Consider the following 27433-nt stretch of genomic DNA (forward strand, 5'->3'; position numbering starts at 1 on the left):
AATACCAATTCTTTTGATCAGTCCCAAATTTCTCTTTTAAAAGTAGACAGAATTCGCCGGTACCGCGAACGACAGTTCTGAAATAGAGGTCCCACGCCCGTCGTCCGCTGCCATCGCCGTTCCCGCGAGTCCCACGATACGCGAAACGACGAACGCACAGAATGCTTCCGGTTGTCTGTGGAACTTTTTTTTTTTTCAATCGACGTATTTGCAGCTTTTTAGAAGCCACAAAAAATGGGTTTCATATTTTTTTATATTTTTAATATTGAGTGTGTGTTTTCAGTGACCCACGACTTTGATTAAATTTGGTGGTCGCATCGATACCTTAGAAAACGGCCCGTGACCGCGGAAAAGAGAGTGAGCGAGACTCGAACCGGCCAGTTCTTGATCGGCGGTTTTCGGGCGGAAAGAAACCGAATTTCGAGCCGCAAATTTTGTTCTGGGTAGTTGAGCTCTCATATGTCACGTACAACTAAAAACCTCGGCGAGCATAAATACCCTGTCAGGTTCACACGATGCATCTTTTAGGCGCGCAACAGTTTCGCGACACTCAAGTTTCGCGAAATGTGCTCGTCCACACGTACCGCTTCACGTGCAACAACGATGACGTTTAGACTCGCGAAAATAGTTCGGGTGTTGACCATAAAGTGGCGCTTCAGTTGAAAGCTAACATCATCATCATCATCATTAGCCATTCGGCGTCGTGTCATTTACTTCCATTTACTTATAAATTGTCATTTACTAGTTGTTGAATTGTCATTTACTGCCATTTACTTTATTTACTGTTGAATATGTATAATTTGGATGGAGGTTGACAAAGAAGAAGACTGTTGTGGTAGTAAATGAGAGCTGTACGCTGTGCTGGTTTTGAGACTGTGTACGTCCCTTTTTGTTTTCTTGTCTCAAGGTTTTATGTCTTAATAATGACTAAAAATATACGCGAATTATCATCATCACCAATTACGTCTTCGTCCATCGCTGGAGTTTTTTCCGATATGCTACTCACTTTTCCTTCAGTGGTGCTTGACGTGCTTGCGGAAGCGCCGGCAGTATCCATCGTTCGTGGTTTCGGTTTTTTTTTCGGATTTGGCTCGGCTACAACACGGGCAGTGAAGTGGTCTTCTCAAACACCTCGCTCCCCCCTCAAAGGCCACGTGAGAGCGTTTCTGAGCGGCCATTGATTGACAGGACTCGGCAAAGTTTCAGCAGAAGCTCGCTCCAGAAGCGAGGTGTGAGCGCAACTTTTTTTAGATGCGCGCGTCCTTTTCGGACTCGTCCAGACGGCGCAACCATTTCGCGAAACTACGTTTCGCGACACTAGATGCGTGAGAAAAATGCATCGTGTGAACGGGCCTTTAGAATCGATAGTATCTGTCTAAACAAACCCCCTGTCCTTATCCCCTGCTCGAATTTACTTTTAAAATCCCGCGCCTTCAATGGTGATGATGATGATCGTAAACTTTTTAAATAATAACATATTTGTTATAATTTATGGTTTATGATAACTTATCCGCAGCAAACACTAGTATCTAAAATATTCTATTATACTTTATATTTAGTATGCTTTTTAATTGGATGTGGTAGATGCCATAGACTCTCAGAAAAAAAACATCCGTTGCTAGCGCCGACGTTGAACATACCGAATCCAATGTTAAGTGGGGCAATTCCCGCTCCAGCGAGGCGTGTGGGTACACAGGCTGCGGATGGGCGAAGATCGCAGGAAGTCGCTTTCGGGAGGCAACTTGAGAACCTTTGATTTCTGTTCCCGCGCACGGATCGAAGTTCTTTATCTTGTTTTCATATGATGACATTCTCTGCAAGTGGACACACGACATTCACGCGTTCTCCTGGGCTGACAAGAGGCAAATCGCAGTCGTGAAGCGCATATGGCCGGTCGGAGCGCAGCCGAGCGTTGAGTCGAGGAATCTGGATCACTTGACTGTGTTTGTACACAGGCTCCGAGCAACAAGCTTTCGGGACCGCTGCAACACTACGCGTCAAACCACCTGACTGTGATCTAGCAGAACTGTTTCAGTGACGTTTGATGATCGCAGAGTAGCTTCAGTTGTTTACCTGCGTGCCCTTACGACGGCTAATATCGAGCATCCAAACATCGATGGAATCTAGTCTTTTTGGTAAGTACCGTGACGTTTCTGCGTCAGTATTTCGCCGTTCCTCGGCCACTCCTCGTTTCTCCTGCAGCAATGTATGTATTTTCGTGATCCGCTTCGAATACCATGTTTCCGGGTGACTCTCCTAGCGCAGCAAGCAAAATAAATATTTTGGTGGACATCGGACTACAGTCATCATTTATCTGCGATAAAAGATAATAATGTGCTCGAACGTTCTTAATCTCATTGTCGGCTAATGAAGTTATTGTTGTGGACAACACGGTCAGCTACACTGAAATATGCCTCGCCCAGTTCATGTCGCGCTGAAGTCGACGGCCGTCGCAGGTAAAAAGCTGTTCTTTTTTTCTTTTTCTTTTTTTTCTTTTTTGGGAGATTGTGTTTGACGGTGTTCCTGGTGGTGTCGTGCTCACTGCAGGGTTCGAGCCTGTTGAATCTCTGTCCAGTCCCCAACGAAACAGTGAACCAAGGACGGGGCCGAATGGCGCGCATTGTGGTTCCACGAAATACTGGTAGGTCCATTTCGATTCCGTTTTAAACTGTTTAAGCCACTGGACATCAGACACACGGCTTAGTTCGATTGTTCACTGCATGTGCCAGGTTGTGCAGCATCAAAGAAACATAAAAGAGATACAGCATAAGCCCTCTACCAGTAAAGGAAACAGGGTGTATACAATCTTACATGTGACGTCACGCTAGGGAAGGGCGGGGCTTTGCACCATGCTGTTGGTGGACTTCACACCACGCGGATCCGCTTACTAAGGCGTAGGATGCTGCTAACTGCCCGGACATTCGCTGATATGCACCGTATTTTCATTAAACGTACCTAGTTTTGTTAGATGTGAACTTGGAAAAACGAGCCGAGCTTTTGACGATGTTGTTTATTTAGCCAGTACGTGCAGAGTTTTTCGGCGTCAGTGCAATTGCACTACAATCAGAAAGTTTCACGCAAACAACTGTCAAATCGAAAAAAAAAGAAAAGCTTACTTACGCGTTGCGAAATTTGTTCAGTGGCTCTAAGAGTTGCTTGTAAAAATATTTTTACTATTTTGTGAAGTACTGGTAAACAACACAAGGTTACCGTCATAATCTAAACACTGATGCAAGGATAAATAAAATAATGGACAAGACAACTCTCATTGTCTCAGGGCTTATATTATGATGTTTCCTAACCGGCTCGCCTGCATATTTTCGCTCGTTGTAAAGGTTACCGTCTCACGCACGGCACAAACCGATGGTGAGACCGATTGCCGAGATACCGCCACCCCGGTGGCGGTGTCGTCGTCTGGCCGGGCTTGTGGCACGACACTCGCCCGTACTCATCCGGCAACCCCAAAGGTGCACTGGAAGCGTGGAAACGGCGTTATGTAACGAACAGCAAAGGGCATCTACACCACGAACGAGCAAACGACGATAATGGTAGAAATGTGCCGTTGCTCGCCGCTATGAAATGCATCCCACAAACTCGGTGATCCGTGGCCTCATCCCTTTCCTGCTGCTCATACTTTCTCTAACTTGACGGCTTCTCTGTCTCGCGGGACATGCCGACGAAACAATCATTGGGATACGTAGCAATTGCTACAGCCGAGTGCAGTGCAGTTTACCGGTTTACCAATGCTCTCACTGCGAAGGGCCGTCGAGTCAACCACCAGCATGGTGCTTACCGGCGTTCGACGTCATCATATAACGTAGGTGCAAGGCATGTATAGCGTTCAGTCCAGACAGAACGATAGCAGGCCCAGTAGAGTGCTGCCCAGACAGTACCATAGTCGTCTCTAGATTTTCGTCCAGTGGGCCGAGTCAGGCCCAAAAGGGAGCGAAGTTCCGTCCAATTCTAGTGGATACTCATTCTGTATGGACAGAATGCTAGACACAGCCTGAAAGAAAACAATGTCAGGATTGGGAACCATGTGAAGTGAACCACGTGAAGTGGCTCACAATCATAGCAATGTTTCCTCACGGGGTGGGGGATATTCACAGCCTGAGGAGAGTGGGTAGTTTAAGAGGAAAAGCATGCCTGTTTCATGCGTCATGAACATGAAATGTTTATTTCGAGTGCTACCGGTAAGCTAGCTCTTTCCTGCTACCTGTAAGCGGCTTGTGCCGCTGCTATTTCTAAACATAAGGAAATACCGGGTGAAACAAGGAGACGGTAGGCTCTTTAAATCGACCGGAAAATTCGGTTTCTTAACCTATCGCACTACGACTTTGTGCAGCGTTGCCCACACATGGTGCATTTTTTTCGTAAAATTTGCAAAGAGCAGACTTACCTGAGGAAAAAGTAAAGAAAGAAAAAGGCTTAGCTCCTATGGAAACGCAGCGACGCCACCGGTCTGCAATCAACACGGCGCCGTTTTGCACGGTAGACAAGAGATGGCGCAAGCGGTCGCGACGCCAACTGCCGCCAACGAATGAGCAGACGACGCCGAGAGCCGGGGTTTTTAGCAGGCAAGAAACTGCAGTTGCTTGTTGTTACCGCGCCTGTCTTTTTTTGTTTCTGCGACTGTCGCCGCCTGCGGAACGCGCGCCGCTTTTGAGTTGAAAAGATTGTCTGCTAAAGAGCCTTTGAGGAATACCTCGGCCGGCTCTCAGCGCCCGTATGCTCGTTCGTTGGCGGCGTTCGTTGCGCCATCTCTTGTCTACCGTGCAAAACGGCGCCGTGTTGATTGCAGACCGATGGCGTCGCTGCGTTTCCATAGGAGCTAAGCCTTTTTCTTTCTTTACTTTTTCCTCAGGTAAATTCGCTCTTTGCAAATTTTACAAAAAAAAATGCACCATCTGTGGGCAACGCTGCACAAAGTCGTAGCGCGATAGGTTAAGAAACCGAATTTTCCGGTCGATTTAAAGAGCCTACCGTCTCCTTGTTTCACCCGGTAGAAGTAAGGTGGCATGGACAGTTTTCCTGGCTGTAAACATCAAATGGTTTTTCTATGCTTGTTGAATGACTTTACTACACTAACCCATTTCGAACCATCCGAGAAACAAAGATGATTTCGGACACACTAACTTGATCTTGACTAACTTGACTAGTTCCTATTGTCAGACCCTAGTGGGCAGCCATAAGCACAATGTTCTCAGAGTTGTGGCTTAAAACGTATGCAGTCTATTACAAAATGAAATGCACTTTCTATGTTTCTCATGGCAAGCTCTTGGTAACCTTGCCTTTGCACTAGTTTCTTTGGATCTTAGTAATGTTTTGATTCTTTTGCTTTCACCTAATTTAGTGCATGTGAACTATTGTGGCTCTCCAGACCAATGTTACTTGATAGGATAAGTTGACAAGCTCCAAAAAGAAAGTGGCACGCTGCTGTTCACTGCTGCATAGCGGCGCTCGTGTCGGAGCCCGCCCCGCCCGCTCGTCTGGCTTGCCTCGATACCCTTGGATACGCCGTGATACACATAGCTTTTGTGTAGTGTGATAATGTCTGGATTGAGACAACATTTCCTGGGTCTTTTGAGGTAAATGCACGCCCGCCAGGCCTTCATATTTTTGGCAGTTTTTGACATTCGGCACCAAGGTAAGCAACTCGGAAGAATGGCTGCGTCTATCGTGGTTTCCAGCACGTGGACCGTTGTGTTTTGGTCGTTTGCAAACTAAATACCGTGAACTTCCCTCTTTTTGTGTTCTGTGTTTGTGTCTGAAATTCAAGCATAACCTGCTGCATACATTCTAAAGCCGCATTAGGAAAGAATGCCAATTTGAAGACATCTTCGTCATTTGAAGGAAGCAGGCTGTTTTTATAATTGTATTCGGCTACGTCGAGGCCTACTACTAGAACAAATGAAGTGGTGAAAATGGGCGAGTTATTCCTCTCGTGTGTTTTTTACGTGTGTGATAACCTCGGTCCCACGTGTGTGTGCCATTTCGGAGAGGTGTAACTAAGGGGCAAGAATTTCAAGACATCACGTCCTATCAGTTGATCAGCGCGGATTTGTGTCATATGTGTTTTCTGTGAAGTAGATATTAGAGCCGTTATTTTTACAGAACCTGATACAGCTTCGCAGCAACAGTGAATAAATTGGGAGAAGCTTCGTTGTCTATGTGAAACAAATTAATTTGTATAGGCATATATGCATGCACATGTGCCTGATACAGCAACATGCTTGTTGTGTTAATTTAAGTTCGCTTTATGTCAACTACTCTTTTCTTACCGTTGCAGTTGTGCCTAAAATAAATTAATGATAATGTTGTTTTATTAATTTCATAACGCTTCTATTCTCTATTTCAAGTCAAAATAAAGAAATGTTTAGCTATCTTACTGAGCCCATGAGAATGTGACATTGAAAGGATGGGGTGCAAAGACCACTGTGAAATCCTCACTGCCCAACTACTCGGCTTCTTTGTTGTAACGCGAATGCACTTCCACGCGAGACACCACTCGAAAGTAAGAGGTGACTGAGAAGGTGGCTGTAGCAAACAACAAAAGCCGGGCTCCTGTGATCGCCAACTACAGGAATTTTCAGCCTTGGTGTTTTGCCATCTGATTGCGATTTTTTCATGGAAAAAGAAATAAACATTTCACAGTATTTTTTTTACTATTTTAGCCTTACTGAAAATTTGTTGCGACAAGAAATGTAGAAAACATATTTTGTTGGTCTTCCTGTGAATACCTATGTGGGAGCACTTGTCGAAAACTGGATACGGCGCTGACAGTGCATGCCAGTCCCTGCTTGTGGATGCTGGTCATAGACGAATACTGTAAACGACTAAATTTTCGCGAGGACCTAATTTTCGTGAATCGCCTTCAATTCGCGGAAAATAGTCCCACGAACAATTCGGGCAATATATGAAAGCTACGGAAGCTACACTCGATTCGCGAAAATTAGAACTTGCGAATAATTTCAAATTTTCAGCTTTGGCCCGATTTGTGAAAATTTGAGCCCGCGATAAGTAAGTCGTTTACAGTATAAGAAATATCAACTATGACATAAATCCCGTATAACACGAGCAGAAAATCACATTCAGAAGCTCGACTTAAAGCTAGGCACCTACCTACGTCCCTATCCGTTGCATTATACCATCTAAAAATCTAAAAAAACCGTAAGCGTGCTTATTTACAATCATGTGGCTGTAGTGGAATCTACTTGCAGAGTCCATTTCTTAAAAAGAAGTGCGCAATGGATGTGCCGCCGACCGCCTGATTTCGCAATGAAAAGCCAGCGTCATGAGCTTGCCCAGAACTTGATCGGCCTTGCGAACCGGGCAAGCTACCACGACAGCATTTTCACTTGCGTGCAAATGGAGGGGGCCAGCTTTCCGAAGCACGGCTAATGCGAAGCTTGTCGACTGAGCCGATCTAATGACGTTGCTCCAGGCGGGGTGAAGTTTGTGGGATCTTCAGTGTGTGCCTTTTTTCATGCAACTCATTGTCCAGTGATTCATCCAGGCAGCCAGAATATGGCTGTACGTGCTTCAAACTGTAGCAGCCATTAAACTTAGTGGATGTATGAATGTTTCATCAATCTTTCTCAATCCTTATTCTTGACAGTAAGGAGTGGTTCTCACTCTTCGAGTTGGGGAACATCACCCACAAGCTCCACAACAAGGCTATGTCATTGGAGCTGGCTGACTGCAAGTTCAGGAGCATATGCTGGAAGGCAAGCCACTTGTTTCAAAATGTCTGTCTAATATCAGATAAGGGGGCAATGCCCATTGCCCTTTTATTATGGACTGAGTATAGGCTAAAACATTTCTGTCTAATTACTTCATTTTACAAACATCTTACAACTAGAAAAGAAAGCAGTCCAAGCCAGGCACCTAATTATTTACTGCCCCACAGAATTTTGGATGGACACAAAGGTATAGATGGTGGTTTGAAGGTATGGCATAAATAAATTTCTTAATGTATCATGCAAAAATTTTTCACAAGTGGCTGAAGAATGTGCATCAAGGGTATAAAAATTTCGTTGAACAAAATTACCTGAGTAAAGACTTAAATAAAATACTATCTACTTGAAATCCCTACCTATGGCAGCCGTCTACTAACCAAAGGTGTCCGATTGGCGCAACAGTTGGTAGATGTCGGCAGTGCTAAGTGGGGGTCGGCAGTGAAGACATCGCGAGGACCGCGTTTTTCAGCGTCAGCTTCAGTGATGACACCACTGTTGTCGGTGGCTTATTTTAAAGGTTTCCCTCCTTGTTGAGGCGCGTCTAACAGGGGAGCCCGGAATTCACCACCGAAACTCTACCCGAAAACTTCAGTCGACGTCTTTCGCCCTTCACTCGCTCGGTGGGTGCTAAGCACACCATGAAGATGACTTACACCCCAAAACAGCATGGATGAAAGTTACAGACAAGACCTGTGATCTTACAAGCCGCCATCTGTCGGCGGTTGTGCCAATCAGACACCTTTTTTTAGCAGACGGCCCCGTAGGTAGAGATATCACATTTTTTTGTTTTTAACTTTTTACTCGGGTAAATTTGTTCAATAAAATTTCTATACCCTTTATGCACATTCTTCGACTACCTCTCTACAAATATTTTAGCTCAATACGTTTACAAACTGATATATGTGGTCCCTTCAAACAGCCATTAATCTTTTTTACTTCCTCTACTTTGTGAATTAGTTAGCAAATCAACCATTTTTCAAATTCCCACTTTCAAAGTTTTTTGTTATGAAGTTGCATGGGCATATGGGCGAACATGAACATTCTTCGAGTAGCGAACCTAGATCCTGTTGGCTCTGTTGAGCTATGGTGACAAAGGTTGAGCTCGTAAAACATCGCTCTTGTTGCACTTGTAGCTTATCTTTCACCCCGGAGCTTTGCAAAGAAGCTTCTCTGCTTCCCTTCCTAATGGCACCCCCTTTTTCCTCGAGTTTCTTTAGCAAGGAGTTTTCAAACCGAGTCTCTGACGGGGGCACCAGTACTTTCCAAAGCAGTGCACTGCAATTGTCAGAGAGAATATGGTGACTCTGTGCAGCGAAATGTAACTTGTTATAAATTGCCTGAGGACTGTTCCCAAATACAATTGTAGAAGAACAGGATGCAACATATTAGCAGAAATCAATAATAATGTCCAGTAACTGGTCAAGCTTTTCTGGTGCAGCACCAAGCACGAAGACTGCTGACGAAAATACAGGGTGTCTTTTTGTTTTTAAGCTTAAAAAAAAAAAACCTGAAAAATTTTTTTTAACAGTCTGAGACATTTATGTCAAAAAATAAATTTTACGAGAAAAATATTATTTTTGAGCAATATTGACGGCAAGGGATTTATTTAGAATTCTGCGCACAAAGTCCAGGTTGTCATGGAATGGTTATTCGCTCAACAAGATGGTAATTCACTTTTTCTACCTCATTGTGAAGGCGAAGCCGATCCACCTCTTGTCTATGTCCCAATGCAAAGGAAACAGCCGACAAATCAAGTCCAAGCCTTGGAATTGGATTGGATTGGATTGAGGACGAGACACTAGGCTAAATCCAGTTAGAGCTACTAGATTTAGTAACAAATGGAAAAGCCGCAGACCCCAATCCAATCCAAGCGTTAAGCCAAAAGTATCCGAAAGTGTGCATTTGGCGGCCACGTTGCCGTTCGGTTTTTGACGTGTGTGGTTGAGCGTAGCATCGTGTTTTCATCGTGTTTCCGGAAGTGGCTTCTTCACTGAGAATGTCGGCGGTAAAAAAGTGCTCGTTTAATTTGGACTGGACGAACCCAAATATTTCGGAATATGCAAGTTGGATGAAGCCCGTGCAAAATGATTCTCACAGTGCTCAATGCCTTGTGTTGTAATGGTCTTTCATATTTAGCTGCCTCTACAGTGGTCAGGGAATTTCACCTGAAATTGTCAGGGAAAACTTGGAAAAGTCAGGGAATTTCAAAATAAAATTTGCTAGACACCCTGAATCTGTTAATTAACACTTTAATTATTGAAAATAAACACATGGTTCTAATTAGAAACTTGCTGAGTGTCAACAAAAACTACTAGATCAGTCAGTTTGAAGACTCGGAGCACGTGGGAAGCACGGTGGAATGCTAAAGTTCCCACTCGTGCATCAGGAGGAAAGCTACCAGTGTGATAACGTGCCCGCATGGTTTTTCCACTTCTCATCCTAGCCCCAGCCTTGTGCCTGTTGCACCAGTGGTAACTTTAGCACACTATTGCGCTTCCCACGCGCTTAAAGGGATGGTGAACCGTAATTTGGATTTAAAAAAAAAACAATGCTGGAGATGTAAGCGCGACGCTACAATCCCTACATTACTACTAGTAAAGCGATATCTCAAATGGATGGCAGTATTTTTGGAAAAAGAAGTCGAGATTGAACCAGGCCGACGAGGCGCGTGACGTCAAGATACCTAGTTTCCTCCTCTCTTCGCTTCGCTCCCTCAAGGCCACGAGGCAAAGAAGACGTGAGGCCGTTCCCTCTCCTTCTCGGAAAAACATGATGTCAACATTCCTGCCAAATGTGCCTCTTTTTTTTAAAAAATATGGTCATCCGTTCGAGATATCGCTGTATGAGTGGTGTTTTGGTGTTTGTAGCATCCCGTTGCACGCTTTTGCCGCATGTTTTGGGGAATCTAGATTTCGGTTAGCATCCCTTTAAAGTATTCATAAACAAACCGATTCAGTGGTTTTCGATGGCTGTCAGTAAGTTTCTAATTGAAACCGTATGTTTATTCTCACTAACTGAAAGGTTGGTTAAAACATTTTAGTCAATTATTTGATTAATCTTGACGATTTACCGCTCATGTCCCTCTGGCTGTTTAACTCACCTGCACAAACTGGATTAGGGTAGCTTTCACGGCTTTTTTTAAAGAAATTTGTTAAGCTTAAAAAGAAACGTCCGGTATATTGCTTCCTATGAGGCTGTGAAGTAACAGGTAAGCACAACTGAACTGGCATTATCTGACCACTTGTAACTGAAATGTTTCTCTTAATTGTGCACAGCCAGTGGTGACACTGGCTGACTGGGCAATAAGAAAGATTGCTGTTTCAGTATCATTAATATGCTGAGAGGTTTCTGCTATAGTCATATATCTCATATAGATGACAAAACCTGATAGGTATTCATTGATTTCATTTCTTGATCCTGGTTTTTGTGGCATAAAAATTACTATCATGTGGCACTTTCAGTTAAGCCTTTATGATATGCGCTCTCTACAAGCATAAAGCATGTACATTCTGTAATTAAGTTTCTTTTGCTCTGGTAATTGGAAAGATACAGTTGCTTTAACTCGTTAAAAAGTGCTAGTGTATTCACTCCCCTAAGTCTCTCAATTACTATTTTAAAAAAAAAGTTGTTTCCTGGTTGTAAAAGAAACTGTTAGTTGCAGGGTAGCCTCCTCAATTTTCTTAGGCTTTTTTTTTTAATGTATCCTTTACAAACTTAGGTATTAATGCAGGCTAGCTGGTACAAGTTCACAATAAACGGGCCAACTGAAAGCCTTCTATGTTTGCCCATCTTTGTGGTTAGTTTGCTTACTCTTGGTCATTCATCATGAAGTTATAGACCATCCACCAACAAGGCATTATGGTTTCTCTCTAGGGTGCTTCCACTTGACATCAGTGTGGAAACCTGTTGTGGTGTGGAAGGTATCCTGTTAAAGCTCACACTCTGAACATGCTTTGCATCATCTAGCAATTACAGAACTGTATCATTGCCACCAAAAGCACTGCACTTCAACTTACACTGACCAGCCATTCCCCTCTGTAATATCCTCCAAGTCCCTGATGTTTGCTTGTAAATACATAAATGTAACATCAAATATATATTATTGAGCCCAATCGTGTGGGTACCTTGGAACTTTGTTAGCTGCCGTGGATGGACAAGCAGGGGCATTGATTTTGTTTTTTATGCTTTCTGTTTATATGTGCTTCGCAGGTATTTCTTGAGTGCCTTCCAGACTCGCGAGATGACTGGATATGTGTAACCCGGTCCATGAGACAGAAGTATGAATCGCTTCTTGAAAAGGTATGCACGTCGTCCTTAGCAGAGGCTCCGTCCATTTTTCATCATGATCGACTATTTTGTGCCTTGTGGAAAGGCCGACATGCAGGCTTTGTCCATTGCCAGCACAGCAATTATTGGAATAAATCTAGATAACAGCGGTCAAAGTGGCCAGATTGAATTTTGCAAAGGTCTGTTTTACAATAGATAAGACTATAGAATCTGCCAGTGTTGAATCTGATAACAGCTAATGAAATAGAAGAATTGGTGTTGGAATTTTGTTGAGGTTTGTATGTGGGCATAATTTGGCACAAGCTTCTGGTTTGTCAAACTAATTTTTGGGTGGATGGGAGCAGCAGTGCTGCAATTTTGTATGCCTTTGGTAACCTTGTTAAGGTTAAACAAAATGCATACATCATTGGGGTGTTGGCAAAAAGAATTAGTAAGGAAGTGAGCTGTTTGAAGTGGCACATAGTAAAACTGGAAACAAAGAAAAACGCAAAAAGGAACAACAACAATTAAGAAGCTCCCGTAATAAGTAGTCTAATTAAATAAAACTGCTCTATCTTTCTCCAACCCCCTGTTCTGAAATTTATTGAGTTCTTTGCACAAATTCTAGTCCACTTTCTTCACACATGTCGGTGCCATAAAAAGTTCACTTTCCTAGCCAGTTGAAAGTCTCAATTTTGGTTCTATGCCTTGTATTAAGAACACCATGCAGCGTGCTGCATGCTGAGGGTGACTTGGCAGTTGGGTGTTTTCAGCTAGCTGACAAAGTTTTGTGAATTACGTGGGGTTTGGAGAATACTGAATGTGCAAGAGGAAGTGCTGGCCTTATTGGGTGCTTTGCTACTGGCTAATAAACACTTGCTGTCTTCTCATTAGACGTGCCAGAATCCAAGACTAGAGCCTGAGGATCTCGATCTGTCACATAACAACCCGCTCTCCCAAGAAGAAAGCAGTCCCTGGCACCAGTTTTTCGAGGATAGTGAACTTCGGGTTGTGATCAAACAGGATGTCATCCGGACGTGAGTTTCACAAGACTTTTCTTTGTCTATAGCCATTTTGTTTCCACATAATGAACAGGTACAGATTTTGTAATTTTTACCAATTGAGAAAATTAAATATTTTTTGTGTTTATTTGTATTGGAAGGATTGGCATATTTTGTTATTGACCTGTCGCAGAAGTTAAGTCAATGATTATTTGGCAAAAATATTTATGAAACGACATGAAAGTAAAATCAAGCTAGGTGAGAACTTGACGACTGTATTTAGCAGGCATTAAGAAATGTTATTTTATATGGTTGTCATAAGAGTCAAAGGATTGTGTAGGGTAGTCGGCTTCCAGGCAGAAAGCTGTCCCATTGCATCATCAAATTGTTAGTGTTCTAGAGTTGATGTTAGTCAAGTTACTTTCTTGAGGACCAAAAAGTGTGCAGCCTGGTTACTGGAGCATGTAAAACTTATTTTTTGTGTTTTTTCTAAATGTGATTTAGCATATTATTTTGACATTTATTTTACCAAGGAATTATTGTAATTGGTACTACCTGTTTAGCATTTGTAAGACTGCTACTCAAAAGTAATTGAGAGTGTGCACAACAGCCGGTATAATGAAAACCAACTGCCCTGGCTATAAGCTTTTGAACCCGAAACATCATAATAATACTATATGTTTTGCTCAATATTCAAGAATGTTTTTGGGTTGGAGTTTGAAGTCGGTGCAGAAGCCAACATTTTCTTGGATTGGAGTCCGAAATCAATGCAGAAGCCAAGCTGCTGTCCTTGTGTGTCATAAAAGGGCATTATTTGCTTGCCTTGGTAGGATTTCTTTTTTCAAATTATTTGAAGGTAGCGTGCTTGGAACAAGATTGTAGTGTTTTGTATGGAATGATTTGAATCTGTAGAAGCAAACTATAATCTGCAGATCTAACACTTTCACCTTTCCTCATTCTTGTATGAAGTACTTGCAGTTTGACTAGGTGACACCTACTTCTATGTTTTCTAAACATGGAAAGAAAACAAAGTACTTAATTAAAAGGTCATTTCACATATGTGCTAGTGCTGTATTTCAAAGACATAGTATGTGAAATACTGCAAATGTGCAAAAACGAATGGTAAGAATTTTATATGACGGCAATGTTGGAAGGAGATATTTTTATCACTATGAAACATTGCACCGTAAATTTTCGCTGCATAAATTGGCAGTGAGAAGGCAGTACAGAGATTTTCTATTCCTTCACAAAGTTGTTCATGGCAGGGTAAATTTGGCGGCTTTATTACAAACTCTTGAGTTTCACGTTCCCCCTTGCCCGAGTCTAAACATATAAACTTTTATCCATCATTGCTTGTCTGCTGTGATCCCATTGTCAAGGATACAAATTGCTTATGATTCTCTAAAATTTAACCTCGACATCTTTTCATCCACTCATGAGTTTATGTTAAATCTACATGACTGGATGTCTGCGAACTAATCAGTAATCAATTTTTGCATTATGATAATGTTGCATGACTTTTATTGATTTAACTTTGTTGTTTCTGTATTTTTAGGTTTTACTCCATGTGTGTTTAGTGCACCACACTGTAAACTGAGAGGTTGTTTGTGGGCACGAAAAATTAAAACAATTTATTATTATTATTATTATTATTATAATAATAATAATAATTTTTAGCAGAAAACAAATTATTTAATGCCCGTCTACAACCATCAGCCAGTCAAAGACCCATGAAGAAGCCAAGGGAACTTGACGGGAGCGGTCCTCAAGCCAAATCAGGTCACCAGCATTTTGTTGCCTCTAGTTTCCCGGCAGCCTTCCGCAGCATCTAAATTCCCGGCTTTCGCTGCCGCTTCAGTCGCGCAGCTCTAGCTCACCTAGCGCAATATATTTCGCGGTGAGCTGAAAGACGTTTCTCATCTGCACGAAACCTCTTGACCTATAGCAAGAGGGCTAAAGCCAGCACCTCTCGAAACATCATGACAGCGGCAATCGACTGGTGACCACCGAAGCTCAATCTTTGTTTCATCAAGCCCATGCTAGAGCCGGCTGATCGTTAGTTGGTGATCACGTTCACCACAGTACCAGTACTCTGATTTTGCGGGTGAGCCTGGAAGCGTCTCTCTTGCTTGCTTTTTGTTTGATCATTTTTTTCCACTTCTATCTTCACCTTCTTCGTCCTTGAGTAAACACTATGGCAGGACCTGAGATTTGTGCTCGATGCTCCGATTCCATGCCAAAGGACGGTCGCTTCATGAAATGTGCAGACTGCGCGCTTGCCTACCATTTAGGAAAAAAATGTTCCGGTGTCTCGGAAAGCACGTTCAAAGGGATGTGCGCCGCAAAACATGAGAAATGGCGCTGTCCCGGATGCCGGGGAGGACTGTCTAAATCAAATCTTGACGGCGATCTCACTCCGTCATCTCAAGCGGATCCCATTGCCTTTTTGGCAGAGCTATCGACGGTGAACAAAAAACTTGACCTTCTGCTTGCGTGGAAGGACACCGTTGATGCCCTTCACGAACTACACCCAAAGGTCGACGCTTTATTATCGATGAAAGAGGCGGTCGACACAATGCGCGACTCGGTCAATACGATGCAGGAATCAATTAGCTTTGTCTCGTCACAGTATGACTCCCTTGTGACCTCAGTTAAATCTCAGGCCACAATAATCAAAGAGCTACAAGCTGAAACATGTTCCTTGCAATCCACCGTGTCTGAGCAGGCACGTGAAATCCAACAGCTAAAAACATATCAGAATGATATGGAGCAATTTAATCGTCTCTCCAATTTAGAGGTGCATGGCATCCCATTTTCACCCCAGGAGAACATTATGGATCATCTAACAGGGCTCGCACAACAAATCAATATTGAGGGTTTTCATCCTTCACATATCGTTTCTGCACATCGCCTGCCGGTGAAGTCTGGTGCAGTACCACCCGTGCTAATCCGATTCTCGTCTGTCTCCATTAAGGAGCACTGGATGGGCTACCGAGGACGCCTGGGTTACTTACCTCGTGATGATTCTCATCCCCGAGTATATTTTAACGAAAATCTCACGGATTCAAATAGGAAGCTATTTTGGATGGCGCGGACCAGAGGGAAGGAAAATAATTTCAAATTTGTATGGGTCCGACATGGCAAAATCTACGCTAAACAAAGCCAGAACTCTCCCCTCCTCCGCATCACTGACACTGGTGCACTGGATCAAATCGCTTAAACATCGATGAGTAGCTCTTCTACAACTTGTTACTCCATTCCAGATTGTAATTCATTTAATAATATTTTAGGTCCAATTTCTAATCATTCATTAACAATTATTCATGTAAATATTAGAAGCTTAAGAAAGCATTGGGAGGAGTTCCGAATAGTCGTAAACAACTTAGATCCAGCTGTAGATATATTTGTTCTAACCGAGATTGATGTGACAGCTTCTCAATGTAATCAGTTCGTCTTGAATGGGTATAATGAATTTTTTTACACGCGTAATATTCGTAGGGGCGGTGGTATTGCCATCTATATTAAGGACAAATGGCTGCCAACGAGTTCAAGTGTGTCTTTTCAACATGCAGAATCAATCGCAATCAAAGTTACGTACTGCACATTTTCTTTATTCTTGCTGGCAGTGTACAGGCCACCTTCGGAGAATCCCTCGCTTTTTCTAGCAGAACTGGACATTATCCTCAAAGAGTTGCGGTCAGAAGGGCAATTTTGTTTAATAGGAGACATGAATATTGACACTTTAAAGCCTAACAAATCTACAGTTTGTGACTACCTAAGTTTACTGTCGGACTATGGAATTGAAAATACCATTAACATCCCAACAAGAGAAGAAGTTCTATCTGGTAGACTAGTAGTCTCTTGCATCGATCACATAAATATAAGAGCCCCAGATGCACTTGTGAAAACCGCTGTCATTCATCAAAAGCTTTCCGATCACTACTTGGTAGGTTGTCACTTGGAGCACCAGGGTACCCAACAGAAATATAGTAGAAGAAACCAAACGTCCGTAATTATAACAGATACTATTAAATTTGATGCTTTAGTCGCTGCCTTCAACTGGAATGACTTCCTGCAATCTACAGAACCTTGTAATGTATACCCTGCTTTTGTTGCAATTTTTCAGTCTTTTTATGAGGCCTCCCAGAAAGTAGTCAATTTCAAACAACGATCAGATAAGCCCTGGCTCGACATCAATATCATGAGAGCCATTAAAGATAAAGAGGCGTTATGGATACGCTCTCGTCGCGCTCCTAGTAATTTGGAGCTAAGAGCAGAATTCTGTTGCGCGAGAAACAAATTGAATGCGATGATCAGATCCTCAAAGCGCCGTTACTTCCAAAAAAAGTTTTTTGAGACGAGGCACAATCCACGAGAAACCTGGGACTTAATAAACGCATTTCGAGGGCGGGCATCTAGGCAACCTATAATTGCATCCCTAGAGAAGCATTTCGGTTTGGACTTGCAGTCAACTGTGAATGACTTTAACAAGCAATTTGCGACATCATCGGGAATTTCCAGGGATTCCAGAGTGACATTCATCACTCCTAGTCATGTTGACAAAATATCTCCGTCCGCTTTTTTGCCCCCAATAGATGAGCACACATTGCGATCAATTGTATTCGGTATAAAGCGGAAAAAGTCTCCAGGTATCGATGGCATACGAATTGGAGACCTCTGCCGAAATTTTGAAACTATCAAAAACGTCATTCTTATCATGATAAATGGTATCCTGTCGTCTGGCAACATTCCTGCTGAATTAAAAACCGCACTCGTAAAACCACTCTTCAAGGGGGGAACTCCAAGTCGGATGGACTGCTATCGACCTATCTCAATCTTACCGTGCATTGGCGAGATATTGGAAAAACACATGTCCAATATAATGACTAGTTTTGTTGACACCTCTAAAATTTTATCAGAGAACCAATACGGCTTCGTAGCTGGACGAGGCACTCAGTCCTTACTTGAGGATTTCACCGATCTCATACACACTGCATTTGATAATAACCTATTTACGTGTGCCCTTTTCCTAGATGTTGCTAAAGCATTCGATACGGTCAGCCATAAGTTGCTTCTTCAGAAACTTTATAACTTCGGCTTCCGCGGTCCATTTTTTGCATTAATAGAAAACTTTTTTTCTGATCGATCGCAAATTGTAAGTGTTGGAAATTTTCAAAGTTCGCGCGTAATGATAAAAGCGGGAGTACCTCAGGGATCAGTTCTGTCACCCTTACTTTTTAATTTGTATGTGAACGACATCTCAACCATAGTATCCAACTGCAGAATATTTCAGTATGCAGACGATACTGTTCTCATATCTCGTCATCTGAATTATGACGAAGCAATACATCTATTGACAGAGGACGCGACGCAGCTAATGGACTGGTTTGACGAAAATCTAATTAGAATTAACATGTCCAAGACACAATTTGTCTGCTTTAGAAATCCACTAAAGAAATTGAATCTGCGCTCGTCGGTTGTCTTACACAAATCAAACTGTCGCAACTGCAAATGTCTGCCATTAGAATGTGTTAATAATGTGAAGTATTTGGGCATACATTTCGACTCGGATATGTCCTGGAACACGCATCTCTCACAAATATGTAACAAACTTCGGAGTGTTAGTTGTTTACTCTTTAATCAAAAAGTGTTTATGCCATTTACTATTAGAAAGTCAATCGCGCATGCTCTAGGCTACAGTATACTCAGGTACGGCATCACTCTGTTCGCTAATTGCTCAGAACTATGGCATGACAAGATCAACCGTATTCTAAAAGGCTTGTTGAAAAGCGTTGGATACCAAATGAATTTCACATCTGACATAGAACTCTTTGAAACTCTGCAATTACCAACTTTTTATTCTCTATTTCTACAAAGCGTTGTGCTTCGCCACTTCTGGAGCGATGACTTTAAGCGTCCCTTCATCTCTCAAAGGAATTTTCGCCACGTAACTCGCTTTGAAACCCCGCGATACTTCACGCGTTACGGTAAGAGAGTTCGCTCATATTACGTTCCTCTCATTTTCAATAAGCTTCCAGAACGTATTCTCAAGGCTACGACGAGAAGAAATTTGAAGAAAATGTTAACTAATTTCAACATTGCATAATTTAGTATACTCTCATTGTAATCAACTTTTTTTTTTTTTTGCATATCATTTTACGGAAATGTGATTGCTCCCGCTCAAGAAGAGTTATATACTCTACGACATTTCTTCCGGTCTACTTCAGCCCATTTGTGCCTGTGCGTGTGTGTGTGCGTGTGTGTATCTGTGTGGGCGTCTCCCGGCCTGTCTTCAAACTGCAATCACTCCCGAGGCAACGACCTGGCACTGCTTCACTGTGGTTTAGCGGTGCAACAAGAATGACATTTGTGCGTGTATATATGTGTGCAGATACGTATGTGGAAGCAATAATGTATTGCAACCAAATGATAATCTAAACATTTTAATAGACAACTTAGCATACTGGGTCTGGGCCCATAAGCCCATGCAGGCTTTGTCCAGTCCCGCTAATTGAACTTCTTTAATCTTCTCCCCATCGCCAATAAAATTATTATTATTATTATTATTATTATTATTATTATTATTATTATTGTTATCATTATGATGGATGACTGTAAAAAGCATGTTTACATTGTAACATATTCACTGTTAAGTGACATTGGTACCTGATGATTAAAAACATTGCAGGAACATACACCTCCAGGTTACGAGTCAGAAACATGTGGCTAATTATAATAGCATATATATTGTAGGAAAATTTTTTTAAATGTCGTAATTTCTTCTTTGATGACGTCTTAAACAATCCTGAGACTGAGGGAAAAGAATGTCAAGTTTCCAATATGAAAGTTTGTTGTCCTACATATATTTCATCTGTGTGCCCAGTTTACAGGTCGTGTGAATTTTGCAATAGGGATGCTTAGCCAGCGGGAGGTCAGTGTGTGTTAATTTACTGAGCAAGGTCTATAACTATTGCACCTTAAAACAACAAAGATGGACCACTTTTATACAAATTCCCAATCATGTTTTAGATTTTTAATACTTCCCTCAACACTGGCTTTTCTTTTTTTTTTTTTAGCATTTTCCTCTTGACATGGGTCTCTGTCATGCCATTTGTGAAGATGTGAATGGTGGCATTACTGATTCACCTCCCGCTTGGCGAGAGAGCTTCTTTAGCCAGTCGTTTCGTGTCTCCGCCACCGGGAACTAGTGGAAGACGATTCCCGTCGCGCTCGATTTGCATAAGGGTACGGAGCAGTACACCATAACGGCCAGTCGTTGAATGCTTCCTTGATGTAACCATCAATGTCAAGCGTCGTGGTCAAGCAATATTATGCACAGAAAAACCACACGCTCACGTGCGCAAAGTACTGGATACTAGCCTCCTCAGGCTACCTGCACCTGAAACCGAGCGGTGAAAGTGGAGATGCTAAGCAGCGCTGCGGGAGCAGTGGTGACTATGTGAACTAAAACAAACACCAAACAAGTAAAACAAAAATTGGCACGCTGGGGTAGGCGCGGGTGACTTGGTCGCCCATTTATAGAGCAGGTCGGGGTTGTAGCACTATCAATGCCAAGAGCTTATGCCAAGAGACACACTTTCATGCGTTCCGGAATCAAAAAGAAGCAAAAGCGTCTGGAACAAAATGGTCAGATGTGTATATATTTTGTTCCGAACACTTTTCTTCACATACCCCACAGTGCGTGAACGAGACGCTTATGCCTAACGACTTCACTGGGACTGCACTGTGGATTAACACAAAGAACAAAGTGCAGGTTGGTGAAAATACAAGAATCAAAGAAAGAATAAAAACACTTAGAATCAAGAACGGGAAAGAAAAAACTGTGCCATCTGTTCTTGTCACGAAGTGCTTTAATGCGAAAGCATTAACAGTACCATGGAGCGAGCCGACATCATTAGCCGCGCCAAACGGCAGATAGTTTCGCAAAGCCACGATCTGAGGCATCTATCGCAGCTTTGAAGCCGTGCAAAAAGCCACGCAAAACGGCAAGTAAATGAAGCCGAAAAAGGCCGCCGCGCGTCAGTTTCAATCAGCGCCACCCCATGGAATTGTGTGCCCGCGCCGCCAATGTGCTAAAATCGGCTGGCGCGCTCGGGCGGCCGTGCCGCCAGCCGATTCCTGCAGCCGATTCTGTGCCGCTAACAGAGCGGCGGCACGGCCGATGTCAGCGAGGCGGGGCAACTTTCCGAGGATGCGCGCAAGAACGACATCCATGCTTTCGCATTCACAATCGTTAGAAGTGCTTAGGTGTACCTCGGGCCTTTTATTCTTTGATTCTTGGATCAACACAGGACTGCTCAATTTTAGAGCGCAGCTCTTAGGGGCCCGTTCCCGGCTTGAGCGGCGTCGGCGTTGGCGTCGGCGTAACCAAGGTCATCCCAAGGTCACGTGACCCCCAAGGTCATGTGACCCCTCTCAAGGTCACGTGACCCCCTGAAGGACACGTGACCCTGGGGGTCACGTGGGGTCATTTTGGGGTCGTGACCTTGAGATGACCTTGGGAGGGGGCACGTGACCTCGAGGGGTCACGTGACCCCCGAGGTCACGTGACCCCCGAGGTCACGTGACCCCTCCCAAGGTCCTCAAGGTCACGTGACCCCAAGGTGACCCCCACGTGACCTCAGAGGGGTCACGTGACCTGGGGGGTCAAGTGACCCCCCAGGTCACGTGACCCCTCTGAGGTCACGTGACCCCCAAGGTCACGTGGGGGTCACCTTGGGGGTCACGTGACCTTGAGGTGACCCCCATGTGACACCCAAGGTCACGTGACCCCCCTCCCCGAAGTCACGTGACACCCCCCCCCCCCCCCGAGGTCACGTGACCCCCCGGAGCATATTAAAGAATTAGGGGAGGAGGTGGAGAAGGAGGAGGGGTCTACCATCCCCTCAGTACCCTTCACTCCTCCTCCTCAAGAGCTGCGCTCCAATTCGGCGTTACAGGGATTTGTAAACGGCTTTCACTTTTTTCGTTAGAGAGGTGGCATGCAGGCCTTCCACAAGGTTTCATTGTATATTTGCAGATTTCCTGAAATAGAGTTCTTCCAGACTAGCGATGTGCAACAGATGATGGTAAATGTGCTGTTCCACTATGCACGGCAACACCCCCAGATCTCCTACAGACAGGTGAGTGCATTTCATATATCCACTTTCCCTAGCTTGCTTTAATAAGTGTGTGTGCTCTCGCAGAAAAACAAAACAAAAACACCTTTTGTATTGTTGCTTTTAGTTTTCTTAACACCATGGTCAGAGTAAGTGAGGCTTACCCTTGTTCTGACATCTACTGCCACTGTAAATTTCCCAGATATGGTAGACTGTTGTTAGTTTAAACTCGGATCAGTTATATTTTCCATAATGCGTAATTTCATAATGCATTTGTATATTGTTTAAAATTTATGTGTGGAATTCAATGAATCAGTGATGGAAGTGCTGCGCCATTTGCGCCAAAGTGTCATTTTGGCAAAGAATTGCATCTCACCTGTGCCAAGATAAGTTTAAGCAAATAAATTAAATTATTTTATTATTGGTTGACCCTAATATTTAGAGAAGGAGGAGGAAATGAAAATGGTAGAGATATATATTTCACAGTCTCTACTCAACGTTTAGGTTGTTTCATCTTAGGTGAGAGCAGAGTTGAAGGCTCGAACACATACAACCACAAACACACATAGTAAAAGCGCAAGTCACGTGACATTAATTGCATTTGATTGGCTTAGTCGATGAAAGAACATGTATAGAAAGACGGAACAATGCCTTGGTGTAGCGTTTCAACATTGTTTGGTTGATCCCACTGGCTCGTAATTTTGGAATTGCTTGTCAACTACGCTGGCGAGTTGATGATTGACATTGTTTAAATTTTCAGACAATGTTGGCGATGTTAGGAGCCAAAAGTGGCGAGAAAACATTGCAAGATAGTAGGATGGTGGCTACTGTGTTAAGGCAGAACCCAGGCTCTTGTATTTCTAATGAGATCACCTGATTATCATGTCTGCCATATGCCTCCGTGCCGCCTCTCACCAGCTTGCGCGTATCGAGCTTCGCACTGGAGTGCTAGGGCTATTGGTTGACATAGCTGACCGCAAGCACGTAGCCAGGGGGGGGCTCGGACCTCCCCCCCCCCCCCAAAACCCTCAGTTTTGCTGGGACCTCCTCTTCCCCCTCCCCCTCCCCCCATCTGTGGTGTTTTGCCATGGGCAGGCCCCCCCGAAACGAAACGCGCCTGGCTGAGCGCCTGGTTTAGCGCTGTATACTCGTAAATTATGCTTAGTTTTATTACAAGTCTTCATTCTTTAGTCTTGATTGTATAATCTCTCATTTTTAAATGCCGCGTCAAGAAAAAAAAAAAAAGAAATTCCGCCTTTTTACTTTGGTGAAGAAGGAAGACCAGCGAAGCTGTACTATGGTGGGAATTAGGTATGGCCGGCCGCAAGTTGGCAAGGCAGAGTGGAAAGGTTACCGCCATCTATGAGCAACTGCGGCAACCAGACAATTGGCAAGCCGGTTGTCTGGTTGCCGCCGTCGTTCATAGATGGCAGTAGCTGTCCAGAGTTTAGTGTTATCATTTGTTTGCTGACGGACATGAATAAATGTAGTTCCCGTGCAGCTGTCAATCAAAAGAACAGCGACTTCTCTTTCACTCTGCTTTCAATGCCGCTAATAGCCAATTCACATGACGGACCAAATCACGATTTTCGTTCGCAGACCGTGTACCACGTGACTGTAACATCACTGATTCCTGCGATGCGCGCTTTGTCTGCAGATGCGCAGACTGATAATGTCAAGCACCTTTTCACTCGCACATTTTTGGCTGGAGATTGACTTGAAAAGTGTTTAGTCTGGCAACGGTACAATGTTTTCTTTCTTTTTTTTTTTTGTTGTACTATTCTGCTTTTGCTGATTCTTTTTGTTGCGTGATTCTTGGTTCCACACGTGAAAGGAACTGTAGAAGCATTGTCCGGCTGACGCGATGCAGGTTACGGTACTTTGCCGGGTCCGTGTCAAGAAGCTTCCATCAAAACTCGTCTAGCACGCCACGATAATTCTTGCACATCCAATGAGCCTTTCACTGAGCAGGACCGTTCTTGTGACTGTGGTGTAGTTGAGTGTTGTGCACAAGCGCGGAGTGCGTGAAGGCTTTGGCGTATAAGCAACCCCCAAACGCCCATCCACGAACAGAGAACTTTGTTGCTTCTACGCTGAAGCCTTCTTGAGCAGGACCTTGCCTGTGTCACTGTCATGCCTTGGGTTAGTAAAGCTAGTGGTGCTTGGCACGAAGCCTATCACGGTGTTCTATCTCGATCTGTACGTAGCAGCGGTGCATGATTTTTTATCGCAGTATCAGATGTCTATTTCTTTCTTGGCATCTGCTCCAAAAGCATCAGTGGCTGCTCCAAACGAATCAGTTGCCTGCTACAGAACCTGCTCCAAAGGTATCAATGCATCAGAACCTGCTCACTGATGCATTGATACCTTTTTAGAAAACTTTGGGCGGGTTCTCAAAGCCATGATAGCCCTCCTTACTATCGAACTGATAAAACCACACTATACCGTTCTCGAAGGTAAGAATAGAATGTTTCCGAGAACAGAATGCTATGCTGCTCTCAAAGAATCTAGACAGCTCCCTAACTGCTGGAGTCACTGTCCCAGCCATAGCCATAGGAGTTCATTTCCAATGCTGGAATTGAGCGAGAAGCCAACAATCGAAAGGTAGTTTCAGCCATGGGATAGGATTTTGATGTGTAATCAGTGGTTTTATTTTTAGGGGCAAAGCTCCTTAGGGTCTAGCCTTGCCCGTCCGGCGTCCGTGCTCACATCGATCTTGCTGGTGCTCGTGCTTGTGCTCGTGAGCTCACGTGCTCGTGTAAGGGAAAAAAAAAAAAAAAAAATGATGAAAAAAAAAATGTTTGCGCAGTCGACAGGATTCGAACCTGTGCGGGGAGACCACAATGGATTTCTAGTCCATCGCCTTAACCACTCGGCCACGACTGTGGGACAAGTAGGTGGCTCTGAGATGTGGTAGTAACTCAAGAGCTGGGGATGTCACGGATGAAACGGATGAAACGTTGCATGTAGCCACTCAGCGTCTATGCAGGAGAGGGCGCTGCGGTCAAATACGTATATCATCGCGTTAAACTTTGCATGCATTGGCTCAACGTTTATAGACGAGAGGGCGCTGTGGTCAAATGCTCAAATGCGTATATAACCACGTTCCATACCACACATTCTCTTTCTGACATGGATGAAAACGAACTAAAGGCTCGGCATGCTGCGGCTCAGCGTCTACGCAGACAAGCACCACCGGAGCTTCGCCCCAATCAACATCATTCACCACGTGGAGTTGCGGTCATTTTTTTTCATACTTGTGTACTTCTTTCCTTACACAAATTGCTTTTCTAATATAAATGTGGTTCATATATTTTTCTGTGGGTCAAACTTCTTAAGTAATCCAAACAGAATTTTCTGGTCCCTTCAAATGTAAATTAATGAAAATCTCTGTAAGGCCCACTTCAAATGCAGAGATAGATAATTATAAGATAAGGTGAGCAATCTTTTTATGTGTACCAGGAAAGTGATAAACAAATTCAGCAGTCGAAGGCTGATACGCGGACTGGGCATTCGGGACATGGGTAAACACACATACCTCAATGCTGTTCCTTGATTCTAGAAGTATTATCACAAATAATTTTATCAGTCAGTGTAAAAAGATTATTTTTAAAAAAGTAGTTTCTTCATTGTCATTGAAACAAAATAAACTTCGAGAGAATCCATTGATTCAGTGCAATTGGGAAATTTGAGGAGCACCTATCTAATGCATCTCATGCCATGACCAGTGTTACTATCAATATTTACCTTCCAGTTTCTGCATACAAGACACTGGAAATAAATTCTAAAAAATGTCAAACAGTCGCTAGTGAAATAGCTGGGACCCGCAATCTCAGGAAGAATCATAGCGGTTGTTGTGATCGGCACTCCATGTGTGAGCGGGGCGATGCATCCTCCCTTGGCGACAGCCGATGGCAGAGAAAATCCATCACTGGAAGTGTTGACACGATCACCATTGACGGCATGCTGCGCAGAAACTTCCAGCTTCGCCATCCGCAGTAACTTCATGGGCCACTTCCACGTGCGAAATGCGAGCACCGTCTTGTACTTCGAACTTCGCATCGTGTGCGACCACGAAACAGATGGGCACACTGCATGAAGCTACTCAAAGGAAGTTCAGAAAACAATCGTAAAGATGGCAAAAAATGAAGCGGAGCTAACAAAGCAAGAGCGCAAGCAAGCAGACCACTGCCGAGAGCAGACGACGTGAGCTGCAGCAGCAGGAGGAGAGCGCTCCATGAGCGGAGAAATCGTGTCCCAGCCAATAGAAGTCGCGCGCTCTGTCCAGTCACGTTCTTGCAATGAACCTTTTTTGAGTAATGAGCGCCGTCTGTGGAGTTGTCTGCAAACTACAATTAAAGAGCAGTCCTACATGCTTCTGCCCGTCTAAACACATTGGCATTGTGCCGTTGTATTGGTTTTCAGTGCTTTTTATACCCCATACTACCAATACTAAAACAAAGCCGCAAAATAGACTATAAATATGCGGGAAGATAGATGCTGACAATATTGCTGTCACCATTTTTGCAGGACACCGCGTCCCGGTGTCCTGCGAAAATAGCGACAGTGGGAGTGTACGGATGAGCATAAGTTTACTGGAAAAAGGTCCATTGCGACATGGAAGAACAGCTAGCATGCCGTAACCATACAGCCCACACCATTTTGTGAGCCTGCAAATAGAAGAAAAAGAATTCACCCTCAAAACAAGACCAAGATGGCGGCCGTTGGCCAAATGCGTCGGGAAGGGCGAGCACACGAAATTGGTGTTGATTTTGACATTTGTTCGTCACTTGGACGCTACCCAGGCCTCGTAAATATTTGTTTTTAGATATTTCCTTGTTGTGTTAGGTGCTGATAATTACAGAGAAGGTAGTTTATGAGATATACAACCAGAGCTGGATTAAGGCATTTCGGGGCCCTGGGCTAAGGACGCTCAGGGGCCCTAATGATGATGATGATGATGATGGCGACGATGATGATGATAATGCGGTCTGGTTAAGGGCCACCCGGACTCAGCTTCTCGCGAAGTGGAATCATGTGTGCATCCTTCGGCATAAACAATCGTGCACTTGCCTAGAGGACCACCATTGTTCGTAAAACTAATGCTCCGAAATAGCCTCAAAATAAAAAGATTTACCTTTCCCGTCTGGTTTAAACTAGGGAGCACTCCGGCAAGACCATTGCGGAGGCGGCATGCAGCTTTGTTCCCTTCCCCAGCAGCGTCAGAGGCCGCACTTTCAAAGTGTAAGCGCTGCTCAAAAACACGTGTTTTCGCGCGTGAGACATGAGCCCGAGTAGGGTGAAGAGA

The 27433-nt window shown here is 43.7% G+C and overlaps 1 protein-coding gene across 2 annotated transcripts in view; it reads left to right on the plus strand.

Annotated features, from left to right (window-relative positions):
* Window positions 1-1650: 1650 nt before the first annotated feature.
* LOC8030864 (TBC1 domain family member 5) overlaps window positions 1651-27433 on the plus strand; it is a 50414-nt gene continuing 24631 nt past the window's right edge. The window contains exons 1-6 of one of the 2 annotated variants that reach the window (XM_029968824.4): window positions 1651-2135; window positions 2548-2641; window positions 7619-7727; window positions 11949-12038; window positions 12900-13042; window positions 22047-22149. In XM_029968824.4, the coding sequence (XP_029824684.2) occupies window positions 2117-2135; window positions 2548-2641; window positions 7619-7727; window positions 11949-12038; window positions 12900-13042; window positions 22047-22149 (558 nt within the window). In that variant the 5' untranslated portion in view covers window positions 1651-2116. Of the gene's footprint in view, window positions 2136-2547; window positions 2642-7618; window positions 7728-9635; window positions 9745-11948; window positions 12039-12899; window positions 13043-22046; window positions 22150-27433 lie in introns of those variants that run through there. The other variant, XM_029968825.4, reaches the window with a different exon arrangement.

Source organism: Ixodes scapularis, unplaced genomic scaffold (genome assembly GCF_016920785.2).
Source record: "Ixodes scapularis isolate PalLabHiFi unplaced genomic scaffold, ASM1692078v2 PGA_scaffold0__279_contigs__length_252992795, whole genome shotgun sequence".
In the NCBI taxonomy this organism is placed as follows: Eukaryota; Metazoa; Arthropoda; class Arachnida; order Ixodida; family Ixodidae; genus Ixodes; species Ixodes scapularis.